Source organism: Uloborus diversus, chromosome 1, assembly GCF_026930045.1.
Source record: "Uloborus diversus isolate 005 chromosome 1, Udiv.v.3.1, whole genome shotgun sequence".
NCBI classification, from domain to species: domain Eukaryota; kingdom Metazoa; phylum Arthropoda; class Arachnida; order Araneae; family Uloboridae; genus Uloborus; species Uloborus diversus.
The window spans coordinates 172,973,071-172,990,092 of NC_072731.1; the positions used below are offsets into that span (position 1 = coordinate 172,973,071).

General features: G+C 32.8%; 1 protein-coding gene across 2 annotated transcripts in view; it reads right to left on the reverse strand.

The window, feature by feature from the left end:
* LOC129223058 (protein ABHD11-like) overlaps window positions 1-17,022 on the reverse strand; it is a 33,805-nt gene that overhangs the window by 13,627 nt on the left and 3,156 nt on the right. For both annotated transcript variants that reach the window (XM_054857633.1, XM_054857626.1), the window contains exons 3-4: window positions 10,319-10,492; window positions 3,844-4,029 (exon numbers count right to left, since the gene is read on the reverse strand). In XM_054857633.1, coding sequence (XP_054713608.1) covers window positions 3,844-4,029; window positions 10,319-10,492 — 360 coding nt within the window. The remainder of the gene's footprint in view (window positions 1-3,843; window positions 4,030-10,318; window positions 10,493-17,022) is intronic.

A 17,022-nucleotide genomic window follows, 5' to 3' on the forward strand; every position in this document is an offset into this window, starting at 1 on the left:
TTTCGACGCCCTATTCCATCCGCCATTAGGGGGCCCTATTTCTCTATCACAGAAGTTGTAAAACACTTATCATAAGCATTTTTGTAACTCCTACGGTGCCCCTATGGTTATGGGGCCTCTCGCGCAATTGCAACATTTGCTATATTTTAAATCCGCCACTGCACGTCAAAACAAACTCGGTTGCAAGTTTTAAAAGGGTTTTTCTGCTCAATGTTTATGATTATTTTGAACTCTTATTTTATGACTATTTTTTGTATTTTCGAGAACACTTGCGTGCCCCTCCTCCCACTCCCTCAATTTCTGAAGTTAAACTCTAGTTTATACTTCTTAGTTGTTTAAAACTAACACCATTCATAAAATTAGAGGTTTTTTTTCAAGCTTTATCTATTGTTTAGGAAGAATGTAGAGCATTAATGTAAGAAATTGATTAAAGACGTTTTGAATGGTGACATATTTCGGAAATCAAAGGAACTTTTAAACTTTTTCTTCGGAAGTGCTGAAGTAGATTCAGAAACTCCTCGAGGCATTGGTGGTAGCGGTTCTGTACTAAAAAAATGAGGCCGAAGTTTGATGTTGTGAGTTACTCCAAAATCAGAATGTGACCCCACTTACCAACCCTCGTCGTTTCAAGCATTTCTTAAATATTTAGCGATTATTTATTTTACTCTAGAAATGTCATTTTGCGTATTTCTTATACTTGTTTCACCTATATTTCGTAATGCGCCATCTTTTTTGCATCATTAATAGCGATCGAATTTTTTTCTGTTGTAAGTAACTATTTTAATGTATTTATAGAAAATCAATGAATAAGTTATTTTTGTTTGCATTATATTTTTAATAATATGTTATAGAAAAAGTGCAAGGACTTTCTATTATGCAATTTTTTAATTTCAGAAAATTATTGTTAAATTGAAAAATTTAACCTGAACTAGTTTGTAGTGCTTCATAAAAGATTAAATAATCAAATTGTTCAATAATACGTGAGCAAACATCAGATCAAGTAGTATATGTATTCAGTTATTAACTTTGTGTAAATATTGAGTTTGTTTATTGTAGCTGCGTTTTACGAACCTCGCTCTTTTCATGGCTATTCCTTTTTTACGCAAAATGTATGTCACTGTTATAGCTTTTATGAAAAAGGCAAACATTTCTATTAATAAATTTTAAATAAGTATAAAAATATTCCAATTATGATTTAATATTGTAATTTATCTGTTACCTTTTTTGTTTGATGACTAAAAAATGTCTATGTGCAATCTTTCCACTTTGATTGCGTTTGTTGACGGATTCATAGTTTATTATTATTTTTTTTGAATGATTAAACAACATAATTTAATGTTTTTTAACTATGTTTAGTGTACCTAAATGCATACATTATTACAGTATTACTGAAATTTTAGTTATAGTTCAATCAAAAAAAAAAAAGAAAAAACAAACAAACAAATCAATTGGTTATTAAACAGTCTCTTTGTTTTTCTTCCTTGTTTTTTCCTTTCTTTCTTTTTTTTTTTTTTTTTTTTTTGGCTCTTGTTCTTTGTCTTCCATCATACAGCAGTCAAAAAAGGAAAAGTATAACTACACCCTATACAGATTGTACGTAGTACGGTCAAAAAGTTTGGAGGACAAGCTGTTTAAAACCTTGCCCAGAATAGTTCACATTACTGAAGCACATCCACCTTCAAAAGGTGACTTTGAGTCAGTATGTATTTCCGCCAGATTCATATAAATTTTGGAAACACTACTGGAAACCATTTTTTGCTACCTTCGGCGATGCAGCTTTATCTTCTCCTGACGGAAGAAAGCGGCGTCCATGCAAATGTTTTTTTGTTGGGAACAGGTAAAAATCACACGGAGCTAAGTCCGACGAAACGTTATGTTATTTGTTTGTCATATCAGAGTATTGACCAATCGAACCGTGTATCCTCAACATGAAAGTCGCCTTCTTCCCCACGATGAAGTTAAAGCAGCAGCGCAAGAGGCCTTACAGGAGGTTGCGATAAATGTCTTCCAGGAGTCCTTCTAAAAGCTATACGAACGTTGGCAGAAGTGCATAGTCGTTCAAGATGACTATTTTGTAGATAGATGTACTTCGGTAATGTGAACTATTCAGGGTAAGGTTTTATAAAACTTGTCCTCAAACTTTTAGATCATACTACGTACGTATGAATTTTCAACTTACTATTTCCTAACGTTTTTGAGTGACGCAAGTTTACGTGCATGAAGACATCACAAGACAATTAGCGATAATTAACTAACGATGCGTTCAAAATGGATATTTCGGTCATCTATATGTTCTTAGGTACATATGCATGTACAGATGTGCTGAAAAAACTTGTGAAGTTTAAATTTGGTGATCGTAAAATAGAAATTTAGGTCGAAATCTGATTTTTTTTGTGTGATTACAATTCCTTATTCGTAGAAAGGAAGTAAAGTGAATTGAATCAATGATCCTTTAAATCCCTGACAATCTTATCAATTTATTTCTGTTAGATTTTTTTGAGCAATCACAATTGCTTATTGTTTTTATTTGACTGTCCTTGACGTTACGCTGATTTTATCCCACCCCCTGCCTCCCTCTACAGCACTCCAAAACACCGTCCTCTGCAGGCGCGGCCCCTCCGGTTCTGAGTAATGTCCCCCGAAATCCGCTTCTCCTGGTCGGTGGCGTCCATGTCCTACACACGCTTATACACACTCACACACACAATCGCGCCTATATGCATACACAAGTCTATGCACACACAAGTCTACACATGCACAAGCGCCTATACACACAGAGAGATACACATGCCTACTTGTATACACAGGTCTACGCACACACAAGCCTAAGCATGCATGAGCGCCTACACACACACAAGCCTACGCATGCATGAGCGCCTACACACACACACACACAACTATACACACGTAACCTCCTAGGAGAAGTGTCAGATTTGGGGGGACAGGAGCAGTTTCTAGAAAGAATAACTCCAATGAGTAGGGTCGTGTCGCAACTCGTGTTGGCGAAAAACATAATTTGAGTTTAAAATATCAAAATTCAAATTATTATTATTATTATTATTTTGCCATCGGCCAACGGCATCGGCCATCGGCAATCGACCATTTGAAGGAAAACAATCGGCCATCGGCTATCTTTGAACAATCGGCCAACAATCGGCATCGGCCCATCGGCCAAAAAAGCCATCGGTTGAGCCCTAAAAATTAACTCCTTAGTATTTTTTTTTCTTCCTCAGAGGGGACTCAATACCCCTTCTAGATTTCAGACACAAAATGTAAATATTCATAATGTTGCTTTTTTCTCAGGACCTATTTACCGCAAAGGCAAATGGGGCAGCTGTTCTGAGCCCTCCCTTGAAGAGGTCCAGTAAAACACTCTAACGACATTGAAAATTTTATACAATTCTTGAGCAAAAAAAAAAAAGAAAGAAAGAAACACACACAAAAACTAAAAAAAAACTAAAGAAAAGAATTATTTTTGTGATCTAGAAACAATTATTTCTTGAAAATATAGCTTTACGAAAGCGAAAATCTGTAGTAATTATTCTAAAAGAACATAAAATCTCACTATTGGAAGGACTGATTCGATATTAGTTTCTCCGTTGATAAATTTCAAAAAATCATTACAGAGTGGATTTCTTTAGGAAAATTGCTTGAAAGAAACAAAAATTAATTTTTCTTTCTAAACTTCAAATTTCAGCTTCTTGGCTTAATATACGCTGTTAAATTTTGAACGGAATGCAAGAGTCAAAACTGAATTATTTTAGTTTTTGGTATATAAAAGGAAAAACGCATCCTGTCTTACACTCTTAAACTTTTCGTCAAAATATTTTGTTTTGTACTTACATCTGGCAATTTCCCTTTGATGAATTCCGTGAATATATTTTGAGCTTCTCTTTGTTCCGTGCCAGGAGGAATGACTTGTAAACTTTTCCTGAGTAATCTAAGCAATAAACGTGCCAAACCTTGAGGAATAAATGTTATGTTCGATACTGGGATGTCTTCAATTAGAAGTTTTTCTACTTTCTCTGGCTAAAAGAGAAATGATGAGTAAGAGTACATCTCAAAAGCATATTACAAAATTATGGAAAAAAAGTACAATAATGTTAACACTTTTATAAAGGAAAAAAATTATGCTCCTAAAAATTTGAGAGAATTTGGAACAATGTTTTAAAGAAAACCGTTATTACTTATTTAAAGCGCTACTGGCATCACTACTGTGTAGATAGAAAATGGTCGATAAATTTCTAATACCAGTGACAACTGTGAAAAAAAATTTTTTTTTTTTTTTTTTGTTACTGTGTTTAAACTTTTAAATATAGAAATGTTCTAGAATTTTTAGAAAACGGTTTTACGAGCAGCTTAATATGAACATTTCACTGCTATTTACCACAAAAAGCAAACAATATTACATACAATTCCCACCTATACTTATCTATATAAATAAGAAAACTGCTATCTGATTCGTCGGATTACCACCTTAAAATTTTGTTGATTCAACCTACAAAGTCATTTTAAAGTTTAAGTGATTGAGAAATATAGAGATACGATGGATAAGAATTAGAAAACCGAATTAGAAAGCACCAATCGCTTTTACAGATGACATTTTTCATCTTTTTCCTTGAATTTGCGTTAGGGTAGGTCAAAAAAAAAAAAAAAAAAAAAAATCGAAACGTTAAGGAGCAGGGGATTAAAAAGGTGCCAAATGGTCTCAAACTAACATGTGTGAAATTTTATTCAATTCAAGTTTTTTTGCCTCCAGATTGAGTTTGAATTTTGGATTTCCTTACCCAAACAGGATACGTTCCATGTACGATGGAAATAATAATAAATGTTACTTCGTTTACAGAAGCAAGTGATGCCATTTTAGCTGTTAGAATTGGCTGAAATGTGTGGATTAGGTCAAACACTCTCTGCCTACTTTGCAACGAAAATGAATAAGAGATGCTAAAATTCTACCTCTTGAAATGCAGCAGCAATCTTTTGAAATTATATCCGAAAATAACTAAGAAAATAATCAGAATCATTTTACCAAGCTAGTAAATTGCCATTTGACACTTCATCTTGCAAATGCAAAGATATTTACGACTATATTTGTCCGGAAAAAAAAAACCGAGAGAGGAGGAGAAATTGCAGCTTTTCAGCCTCAAGAAGAAAGTGAAGATAGCTTTAATATCATTACTTGGCTTCTATCGGATACGGACAGTGAGGATGAATTCGAAGGACTTTTGTAAGCTTCAAACTTCAAATGCTTATATCGATAAATTTACTACTACAAGCAATACAATGAACTTAAATTTGCTTTCACGAACATGTAATAAATACAAAGTATCTGACAGGGCTGAAGTAGGTATTGCTTCAGCAGTACTTTACCCCACCACTTCAGAAATTATTGAGAAAAACATGCCTCGTCGGAAGCGCAAAATAGCACGAAAATCTGCCCTGACAAGAGCCAAAGCCTAACAAAATGTCTCATTTTCTGTGGCTAACTGATGCTAATCGAATTCTGCGTTTTGTGTGTTTCAGTGGAATCTCCTTCTGAAAATTTAATAATCTTGCAATATAAGTCGCCAACGTTTATTCTCCAATCTGGTTTGCTATCAAAAGTTACCCTTTATGTACAGATTGGCTCGGCAGTTGTTCAAAATCACTGCAACTACATATTTATCCACTGAGTTGAAGTGCAAAATACATCCCGCAATTCAAAGAAGCAGTGCTTTCGTATGTCCTAAAACTTACTTTATTACAATGCTGACAGACCTGGAACAGCACATCCGTGAATTGGCAGCCAGTTGGATTTTAGAAGCTCGTAGTGTTCAGCACAATAGACTCCCAAAAGACAAATTTTTAACATTCTTATTGTTAAGTTTGATGCAGAAACTTACATTGATCTCAACGACTGGAAGAATGTGTCTGATCCACCAATACTGAACTCAATCTCTGAAGATATTCAACTGTTTGTTTCAGGCAAAAAAGAACTGTTTACTATGCCTGCCATGCCATACACACAGGCTGTTGAAAGACAGGGGTGCCCACCAGGGGAGTTCATGGCACAGACTGCGGCATTAAAATTTGTAAGAGGATTGATTATATAGATTTTGGGGGGGGGGGGAGGCTCTCGCTCTGGGGGGTACCTCCCAGCATGTGGCGGGGGGGGGGGGGAGGTTGCCATCACCCTATGGGGATAGGCACCCCTGTGGAATGGCAGTTAAAATTAAAGTAAGTTTCAACTACATAGTGCAAAAAGAGAAGCTTTAAAAAAGAACTAACGGGTGTCCCGGAAACTTTTGCCAAAACAAAATACTAAGGAATTTCAAGCTATTTTAAGATGAATGTTTTTAATTTTGAAAATTAATGATTACTATAAACGATTTTGTAAATAAATAATTAATACTTGGACAACCTTAAGTTGTTATATATATTTGTAATTTTCTTTTTCAGTTTTTTTTTTAATGAAAATATACTTTTTTCCTTAAATATGGGTTTTTCAAACTCAATCCGGATTCGAAAAATGAATTCCTAATCGAATGAAATTTTATAAATAACCTTAAAACGTCATTTGGCACTTTTTCTTGCCCTGTCCGATGGAAATCAGAAACTTTTTATTTTACCATAGGACGATGACCCACCCTAATGTGCGTGTGGTGTGAGGGGAGTGATGCCATAGGTTGTTAATTTTTAAAAGTTTAGTTTTATTTTCCTCCTGAAATTATCATAAAAAGAGGTTTTATTCAAAAGAACGTAAAGGATAAACATATAGTTTGCCACAAATGAACAGTTGAAATTTCAAAACAAGATTCAAAACTTACAAATAAATGAAACAAAAACACAATATGAATTTATGAAACTTTTTTAACACTTTCGACAAACATTGTTTTCGTATTGAATTTTAATTAAAATTTATTCTCCTTCATGCCAAAATGAGCATTAATTGTTAGATGCAGCACGGCGGTCATCAAGTTATACCTGAAATAAGCAAAGAGCAGCAATACATATCATTTTTTTTTTTTTTTTCGTGAACTAAAATTTTATCTTTCAATGATAAAGCATTTTAATCTTAAAAATCATACATATCAATTTTTTTTTTTCGTGAGCTAAAATTTTATCTTTCAATGATAAAGCATTTTAATCTTAAAAATCATACATTTCATCCTAATATTTGAAATAGGTAAACTTTTTTTTTATTTGTGAAACCCAACTAACTGAATAGAAATAGAAGCTTTTTAGGGGGTTTTAAGTATTAATTCAACTTTAACACTGAATAATATTTTTAAAAAATTGAAAAGAAAGATGTGTGGTTGCAGTATGCACAGTTTAGAAGCGGATTTTAAGAAGCTTTAATGTGGATTAATAAATTTTTCAAAAGCAATATTCAATTTCCTGTTTTGGAAGCAATGCTTATTACACTACCGTCTTTTTTTTTTTTTTTTTTGAGTAATCATAAATTGCTAATTACCTTCCCTTGATCAAAGTTGATATTGCTCTGATTTTTCAGATTACTATGACGACGGTTGTTTTTAGAGAGCAAAACTTCGTCGTTATAGTTAAAAATCATCTGCTCTTTTGTTTTGTTCATATATTTTAGGGTTTAACTCAAGCATATTTTACATAAAAAATGCTTTTTTTAATTACGTTTATTTAGGTAAAAACATCTATAAAGAAGAACTTCAGCAAAACTTCATCTCAATACAAAATTTCTAAAATTCCCACCATATTGGCAATAAAAACATTAAAACAGACTCATAATCACCATTTCTTTTTTGTTTATGGATACGCCACATATCCTCTATTCTAGAAACTCACCAGTTATAGTATGACGTGTGCAAATTTCATTGTCATTTCCATTTTTTTTTTTATTGTTAGAAACAAGATGCCCAACGAGTAAGGTAATATCGCAGTTCGTCATTGCGAAAAACATAATTTAAATTCAAGACGTTAAAATTCAAATGAATGCTGGAAGTTTATTAACTAAAAAATATTTATTTATTTTTTTGTGATATGCTTAAATTTTTTGTACCGTTTTAAAAGCAATGCTTAGTTTGCTGTAATTGTTGATAGTAGAAAAGCCTTACCCTTATATTAAAAATGCAAGTGCACTCTCGATATCTCGAAAACCTTGATCTGACGGAAGAAAAAAAATTCCCGTTGATTTTGCGTATTTATCTGATGTTATTTTTCATTCTTATGTCGAAGAGTTTTTAATCAAAACCTTGTTATGTCGAATACTTTTCGAAGTCAAATATTTTTTCCGGAAAAACAGCAGTTTATTGTCTTGAAGCAACTCGAGAAATGTTTCCAAAAATTTCTCTCACCCTTCATATTCTCGTAGGGGTTAGGAATGATTCGGAGAAGCTTTAGAACCCGACAAACTCAAAGGGTGGCCCAAGGCCCACAATAATTTGATGACCCCCTGATGACTATAACAGAATGCAGTGGGGGGGGGGGGGACATTGGAATGCATTTTTCAAAGCCCTTTGCCAATCATAGAAATATGTTAAATATTTATCATGTATCATGTGCATTTATGAATCCCTTCGGGGGTTCCTTTGATCATTGTGTCCTCCAGCTATTGCGACATGGTAAATCTACTACTGGCAGAATTTATAAAAATTAACCTTCAGGATTTTTTCCCCAATTAATGACTCATTATTTTACGAAAAATTACGTGCACGGTAATTTGTGCGTAGTAGTTGTGATGCTATGCATAATTCTTTTAAAAAAAAATGGGATCCCTTAGGAGGATGAGGGCCCTAGGCCCAGGCCTAGTAGGCCTGTGCGATAATCAGGCCCTGAGCTATTTCGTTGGACCTTTTGACTCTATTTCCACCCCCGTACGGACTCCTTTAGAGACACAGGGAGTGGTGGAATCCTTTGTCCAACTTATTTTGTTCCGAGGCGCTTGAAACTCGCTTGAAACGGTTCTGCAACTTCGTAACCCAAATCTTTGATAAGTTTAGCTGTGTTAAATCATTTCATTTTGCTACTTTACTAGATCCTTTTTTTTAAATTCTTTTTTCTCTATTATTTTTGACTCATTTTTAAAATTAATTTTTTGTTATTGTATTAACACTTTTTTCACGTTCATCACATGTTTCCACTTCTATTTTAACTATCGTGACTAATTTTTAGAATAAATTTTTATTATGATTATGACCTTGTTATATCGGAAACTCAATATCTCGAATTTTTTTACCGTCCCTTCGACTTCGCGACATCGAGAGTACACTGTATTTATATTTTTCTCTTTAAAAGGCACTTAAAAATGGAAGAAGTATTACAGTAAGAGTATGAGAAGAGATTTAGTTTTCCAAACAATCAGTCCAGAAATAAATACATGTCTGTGTGCGGAAAAGTAAGTGGTAATCAACAACGTTTTGACACACAAAATTAGCAGATTACTTCCTACACGTGTTTTGAGGTTTCAAGGATTTTATACAAAAGCTCACTATTTGGATTGAAAAAGAGGTTCCCTGAAACTTCAAAACAAGTGTATGGAATAATCTGCTAATTTTGTACGTCAAAACGTTATTGATTACCAGTTATCAGTCCATAGTCAGCATAGAACGATTTTATAATGCATTTCCTGCTTTTCCCTGGATTATTAATGAATTATATTCAATGTGTCATCAAACGTGAGCGTTACAGAAAATTTGATTATCAGCCTAATTAGAAACGCAGGGCTGTACAGTTGAGGGGGTCTGGAGGCATGGAATCGAAGCAGTAAAAGCTCGTAGAAGGGGGAGGGGGCGTGACCACACTGTCGAGGGGTCAGCCTTGGCTCTCGGCGGTTCTGGACATTGTGCATTTATTTTTGTTTTAGCTCACATCGACATAAGTTCTGCCTCTTTGGAAAACCTGCGGAAGAATCCCGAAATTATTCGTTTATTTAGGTCAAGAAAACTGCCAGGATGTACGCATAATCAATACATGTTTTCTTAGTATTTTATGCAAATTGGTGGAAAAGAATGATTTTCATTTCAATTTAAATCACATAGCTGCAGAGGCGTTCACAGCGAAGGAAGGGGGGGGGGGGAGAAGGGACACTTGTTGGCCCAGGCTCGAGACTGAAGGGGCCAAATATTTTTCTAACTAGGAGGGAAATATAGGGGTATAATAATAATACGGAGGGGGGGGGGGAGTTATTTGTGCCGGGCTTCAAAATTTCTGTGCACGCCCCTGCATAGCTGCATTTTTTTTTTTTTTTTTGTATAAAATTCGATTTGGTGAAAATATAAAAATATTGAAAATATTAGAAAGTATAAATAATAAGAGAAGGAAGAAAGTAGATTATACTTTGCTTATTAGAGAAGAAAAAAAATACCTTTCTTAAGGCGAAGGTTAGCGCTCCTTTACCTCCCATACTGTGGCCAATCAACACAGATTTTGAAATGTTATGCTGGTTAACGAAGCCCTCCAAATCATCAGCGATGACGTCGAAATTTATTTCTTCCACCCATGGGCTCTCTCCGTGATTTCTGAGATCAATTGCATAGATCTAAACAGAGTAATAATTGATTGATATGGAGAATAATGTCATTGAAATTTAGATTAATATTTTTTATTCTGCATAAATTGATACAGAGATCTATTCTTCTGTAACATTCAAATAATAGTAGTTATAATGGTTTGTCTGCTTAATTCTTCAAAAACATCTTTATCGTTGAAAATCCAAATTTAAGTTTTGCTTTAAAACAATCTTAAAATTTGGGTAGAACATATCGTCGGTACCACGCCAAACTAAAGAATGTGAAAAATCACGTTTTCCAAATTCGATGTTTGCCGTTGTACTCAAAAAGGAATACTAGTTATAACTACCTCAAACGACAGTTTTTGTTACTCTTAAAATTACTTACAAAAACTAAAACATTTAAAATAACTAAACGCGTCAGGTGGGAAACAAATTCTATTCTGTATTTTGGCTGTCCTGAAAAGCGCTAATTTTCACATTCGTTAGTTTAGCATAGTGCCGACGATGTGGGAAAAAAAAGGAGTGAGACCTCGTTTTTCCGGCGCTCAATAGTTCCTATCTGCGTATAATTTGAACTAAATTCGTAGAATTTGTTTGAGCAGTGTTTTTTTTTTTTTTTTTCTCCACGTAGATAATAACTTCAAACTACGATAGCAAGAAAGTAACTATAAGTAAGTCAAACATACGCCTTTGATATACCAATAATAAAATCTTTTACTGACTGGTTTATTCTGATGCCGCTCATATTTGAAACAGAATATGGTTAACCATTTTTTTGTTAGAAAAATTCACATATTTTGAAATATCTTTTAAAGAATTATATGTAGGGCTGGTTAGGGGAAGTGGGTCACTTGGGTAATTGGGTCACCCCCCTAAAACTGAAATATGGGCTAAGTTTCCAAACCTTTTTGCACTGTTCATGTTAAATTTAATCACAGTGATTGGTTTTGCACATATTTGGATTTTGTGGAATTTTTTTCCAGGTCGTAGAACTTAGTCAATAAAAAAAAAAAAAAAATCTGAATAAAAGTTTTTGTTAGTTCAAGCAACATTTTTCAAATTGTTTTTTGGTTAGTTTTTATTATTTTTTTATGATAATAAATTTTTCATGTATAGTTTAACTTAAATATCATACAGCAACAAGAATTTTTATATAAAATATTATTAATATGTGTTTAAGAAGAGGAGTCCCACTTACCCCGTACATTTTTACTGTAAGGAGTAAATGGGTCCCCCTATAATAATGGCTATTTCAAAATCAAAAGCAACTTATATTTGTACTAGTGAAATACAAGACAAGTATGATGACCTAGTAGAAATTGATAGTTCAGCTACAAAAACTGCTAAAGCTGGTGATAATGTATTTGTGAAACATACAGTCTGAGTAAAATCTTTAAGGCCAGTAAACTTTTCTGAGAAATTGGACACATCTTTACCTGAGGATCAAAACATAATTTGACTGATAATTATTAACCTTAATACAAGTAAAGAATACAAAAAAAAAATCATTCGTAATTATTCCATTAACAGAAAATATTACGCAGAAAATATACAGATCAGCATTTGAGCTTGAGTAAAATCTTTAAAGCCAGCATAGAAAAAAGCACAAGATGAAAAAAATAGAAACATTTAGAAGCTTGTGTAGGAGCAACTTCATCGAATTACTTGAAATATTCTTGTTTTCATAAGTAAAACAAGTTTTTGACAAAGTTCGGGATCTATTTTATACCATTCATCTTCGACAGTAGATTTCAGCTCTATTGATGAAGTAAAATGTCTCCTATTTGCATAAATTCGCCTTGCTATGTCACCCAATAAGATCTCGATTGGTTGAGATCTGGAAACTTAGCTGACCGTTTCAAAGTTTCAACATCGTTTACTTGGAAACAGTTTTTTGTACTGTTACTCGAATTGATAGATGCATTGTCTTGCTGATATTTCCCATGTTTTCCAGCAATAAACTCAGCATTTAGTAAAAGATGACTTGCGAAGACATTTTGTTTTGCTTCTGAATTCATTTTACTTGAAACAAACGCAACGGGTCCTATACCATTGTAAACAAAGCGCCCCGAAGTTATGACAGAGCCGCCACCTAATTGGCGCTTTGAAAATATTTCTTTTACTTTCCGTAAATCATGGCAATGGTTCTTCCATCCATCTGGTACTTTCTAATTCCACTTCTTTTCACTAGAAAACATTATTTTAATCCATTGGTTATCCTAGGTCATGACTTTCTGGCTAAAGTTCAAACGCTCTATTTTGTGCCGATTCAATAACTGAGGCTTAGCCAATTTTACTGCACGAATTAAACTTTCACACCTTCTAATTGTGTTATGTATCGTCGTTTGACAAACATTTAAGCTTGTCGTCTGAATAAGTTTCCGGGTTGAGTATTTTCCAGTTGATGAAAGTTTGCAAACTTTTCTCATAGCTTGAGGACACAGCTCTAGGTCTTCCACCGGTGTTCCTTTTAAAATAATTGTCTTTCAATCTTAAAAAAATTATTGACTGCAGTCTTCGATCTTCTTATTTTTTCGCAAAAGTACAGCTACTCATCTCCGTTGAAGAAAAAGCTTCAGTCCGCCCTCATTCATGACCAGATAACTTCTTACCATTCGACATCTTCACAAAGAGAGCCAAAACTTCGAAGAAAGTAATGAAAAAGTTAGAAGTTTAAAGGTTTCATATTCTTACTAACTGCTGTGATATTTATTACAGTAAATGTACATGTAGCTTTTAAAAAATACTAGCGTCCTTAAAGTTTTTACTCAGGCTGAAATACTAACTTTGAATATATAACTGTTTTTCTGGTAGTTGCATACTTCACAAAACCTGTCTATTGCGATATTTCTTAAAAATAAACATTAGTAATTAATAATTCAATAATATTAAAATCCTTTCAATTGAATTTTTCCGTTTTCTTTAAATTTTTTTACTGGTCTTAAAGTTTTTACTCAGGCTGTACAATAAAGAAAATCATTAAGATTTGACTAGGTCTAATGTTGGAAGTTGATGATACAAATTAAAAAATACTGTTGAATTTGCAAGAACGAATAGAAATAGTGGCACTTTTTTTTTCGCATATTGCAGATGATGTTGGAATAAGTACTGAGGATGAAGCGATAATGGTTCTTCCTTAGCCAACTTTATATAGACGTTTGCCATTCGGCTAATTTACTCAAATTGATCTTAATCCACTGTATTACGTTCATTAAACACACCTTTATATGTAAAAGTAAAATATATACTTTCACTAAATTTAAAATGAAATTGTTTTGTTTTCCGTTTCAAAATTTTTCATGATACAAATTTAAAAGACAGTAAATATCTCACATAAATGGATGCATTTACAAAAAATAATTCACACTAAAAATTTACATACTTTATCATGTAAGACCCCCTTACCCCTTTTTTTTTAGATATGCTTCCTTTAAATTTAAATAAAAGGAGGGTGACCCACTTACCCCTTACTATGGGGCAAGTGGGACACCAATCCAATATTTTAAAAAAATATAATCGTTAAGAATATTTACAGCATTATTTTAGAAAATAATGATGAACTTTTGTTTATTGATTATGTAAAAGACATAATAAGACAATAAGTTTAAATTTTTTTGTCTCAAAACTTTTGTATGAGGTTTCAAAAACGAACGATTCTCAAAAGGGGTCCACTTACCCCAACCAACCTTGGTATTGCTAAAGACATGTTTTTTTTTTTTTTTAATCAAAATGAGCAATAAGTTCGCCTATTTAAGGATATGTTTTGCTTCTTATCCATATTACCCGGATAATCCAGATTTTTGATTATCCCGATTGCGTTTTGGTCCCAGTTAGTTCGTATCTATGAAATTTTACTGGACTATAATAAAATCTCCTAAACATAAATAAACTAGTTCTTCTTTTGATCAACCTCCAATGAAGATATAACTTTTCTTAGTGATTGTTGCTGTTCTTCAATTCTGGCAAAGCTGTATTTTTTAATTAATTCCTAGTTCTACGGAGATTTGAGTTTAAATTTTAACTACCATAAAAAACACAATTCTAATGAATTTTTAATGAACTTCGAATATAAGAGATTCAATTTCTTTGAGCGAAGATGTGGAATTTTATGGAGACAGTTTCCTCAACTCCTAAGCATGCATATTCAATTAGTTATCATTGAGGAAAGCGTTAATTATTTGTTGCAATTTAGCATGTCTTCAATCTAACCTCTTCAAACAGAATTTTAAAATAGTGTGGCCTCCCCTCCCCCTTAAAGCACGATAAAAAACTACATTCAGAATCAACCATGAAACGTTTGAGTTTTCTAATAATGAACAAAGGATCATGATTTGTCCTCGAGACCTGACATTCCACCTCAACTATTATACTGTAAGTCAATTTAACGAAAAATTAATATTCGTCTTTCCAATTAGCAATTACATTTAATGAAAGTCGATCAGTATTATGCAGAAAATTGACGATTTATCTATTATTTATCTATTGTTTGTGCTTTTTTTTAATTTAAAACGAGCTCATGTGTGCCTCACATGACTTTCTTTTACTCCAATTTAATGTCATTTTCCCATTATTGGTAATTTTAATGTGATTCAATAGTTTACTCTCTAAATATCACCAACAGTGGCCAAATTGAAACCAGATAAAAAAAAATTAAAAATTGTCGCCAAGTTGGCGACCAAAGGACTGGCGATATATGGCCAAGTGTCCGCCAAATTGTAACATACGCTCATACGCATGTACGCACATACGTACATACGTACATACAGACGTCACCAGAAAATTCGTTGTAACTAACTCGGGAATCGTCAAAATGGATGTTTCGCATGTCTATACGTTCTTAGGTATTTATCTACGTGTGGTCGAGTCGAAAAAAAAAACCTCAACATTCATTTGGGGGTGAGCAAAGTGGAAATTAAGGTCGATTTTTGAGTGAAAATTTTTTTGCGATTACAATACTTCCTTTTTAATAAAAGAAAGTAAAAAAGGGTGAGAAATGTTGTTAAAAAAATATGTATTCTTTAAAATATGTTTTTATTTTTTCCAAATATATTTTCCCAAAAAATACGCATTAATTTGTGAGCAGGAAAAAACTAGTTTTGTTACTAAATTACATGTTTTTGTCTTTTCATTTATCATAATTATGATCTGGCGTATGATTACATAGATCATTGAATGATACTTACTTCCTTTGTCTGTCTTTTTTCTCCCTAACTTTCCTCAGCAATAATAAAGCAACGTTGCAGAGTCGATAATGATCTGCATCTTTTTATTTTATTACGAGACATTCACATATATAAACAATCTGATATTTGCATTTTTATTAACAGACGTTCGCAAAAAGACAGTGAGAAGCAAAGGAATGTAAGTGCTACAAATGCGCCGATTAATCGGTGCTATAATCGGCCAATGTTTGCCGATTAATTAATGGAAAAAAAAATTTAAATTTTTTTTTTTTTTGCATGTATACATTCAACAAGATACCATGATGAATACATTTGTTAACAATAATAAATGCAATTTTCTGCAAACATTACTATAACATGCAGTATAAAAGTGATTAGTAAGTGACAAATAGTTGAGAAAGTGAGTAAAACTGAATGACATACTAAGAGATCATTTCTTAAGTTTATGTTATGATACCCTTACCCCAGCGTTTGTTAACACATGTGTTCCTTGTAACTATGCTCATGATTATGTAATACATTTTAAAACTTGCTCCAATTATTGATTTTTTTAACAAAACATTAACTATATTATAAAATATAATTTTATTTAAAAAATGTTTTTCTACTTTATTATTATTATTATCATTTACAAACTGATGGTTCAAGTAATTTTATTTTTTAATTTATTTTTTCTTTTTTGAATAAATATACATACACATGTATACAATGTTGCGACATTTTACTTGTGTCGATAGTTTTCTCCTTTAGCATATTACTTTTAGCTGACCTTATAACTTTTATTAGGAATAAAAGACTTGAATTATATAAATGGCTACTAATTATCCAAAAAATAAAAAAAAATAAAGTGCTCATGAATAACCCTGTTGACCACAGGCTACCCCCTAATATTTTTAAATTTTCATGTCTTGTTTTACATAATGTAATTTTATTAACAAGAATGAAAATTTGATCAAAGAATTTGAACGAAATTTTTAAAGTAATTTTCAGAAAATTAGCAAATTGAACAAGAATAAATCATCTCTGAGAAATCAACTATTTACTGTTTCTGAAGTCGTAACTATGGGAGAAAAAATATGATTGAGTACTTGGTAGAGCTAAAAATAATCTTTATGATCATTTATCGGCTCTGCTGATTCAATTGCCGATTATCAACAGCCGATTTATTGAAAATTGGTAATCGGCCCAATTTGCTTATCGGCGCATCCCTAGTCAGTGCCAAAATTTTAAAATGTAAAGTAACCGGTACAAACAGTGTTAGACCCTGTTCTCTGCATTGGGGCAATGGATGGCACTAGTATACATGGTAGATGCTGCTAAACAGCATAATTTAGAAAAAATATTTCAATGAAAGCCAACCAAGGATATGAACTT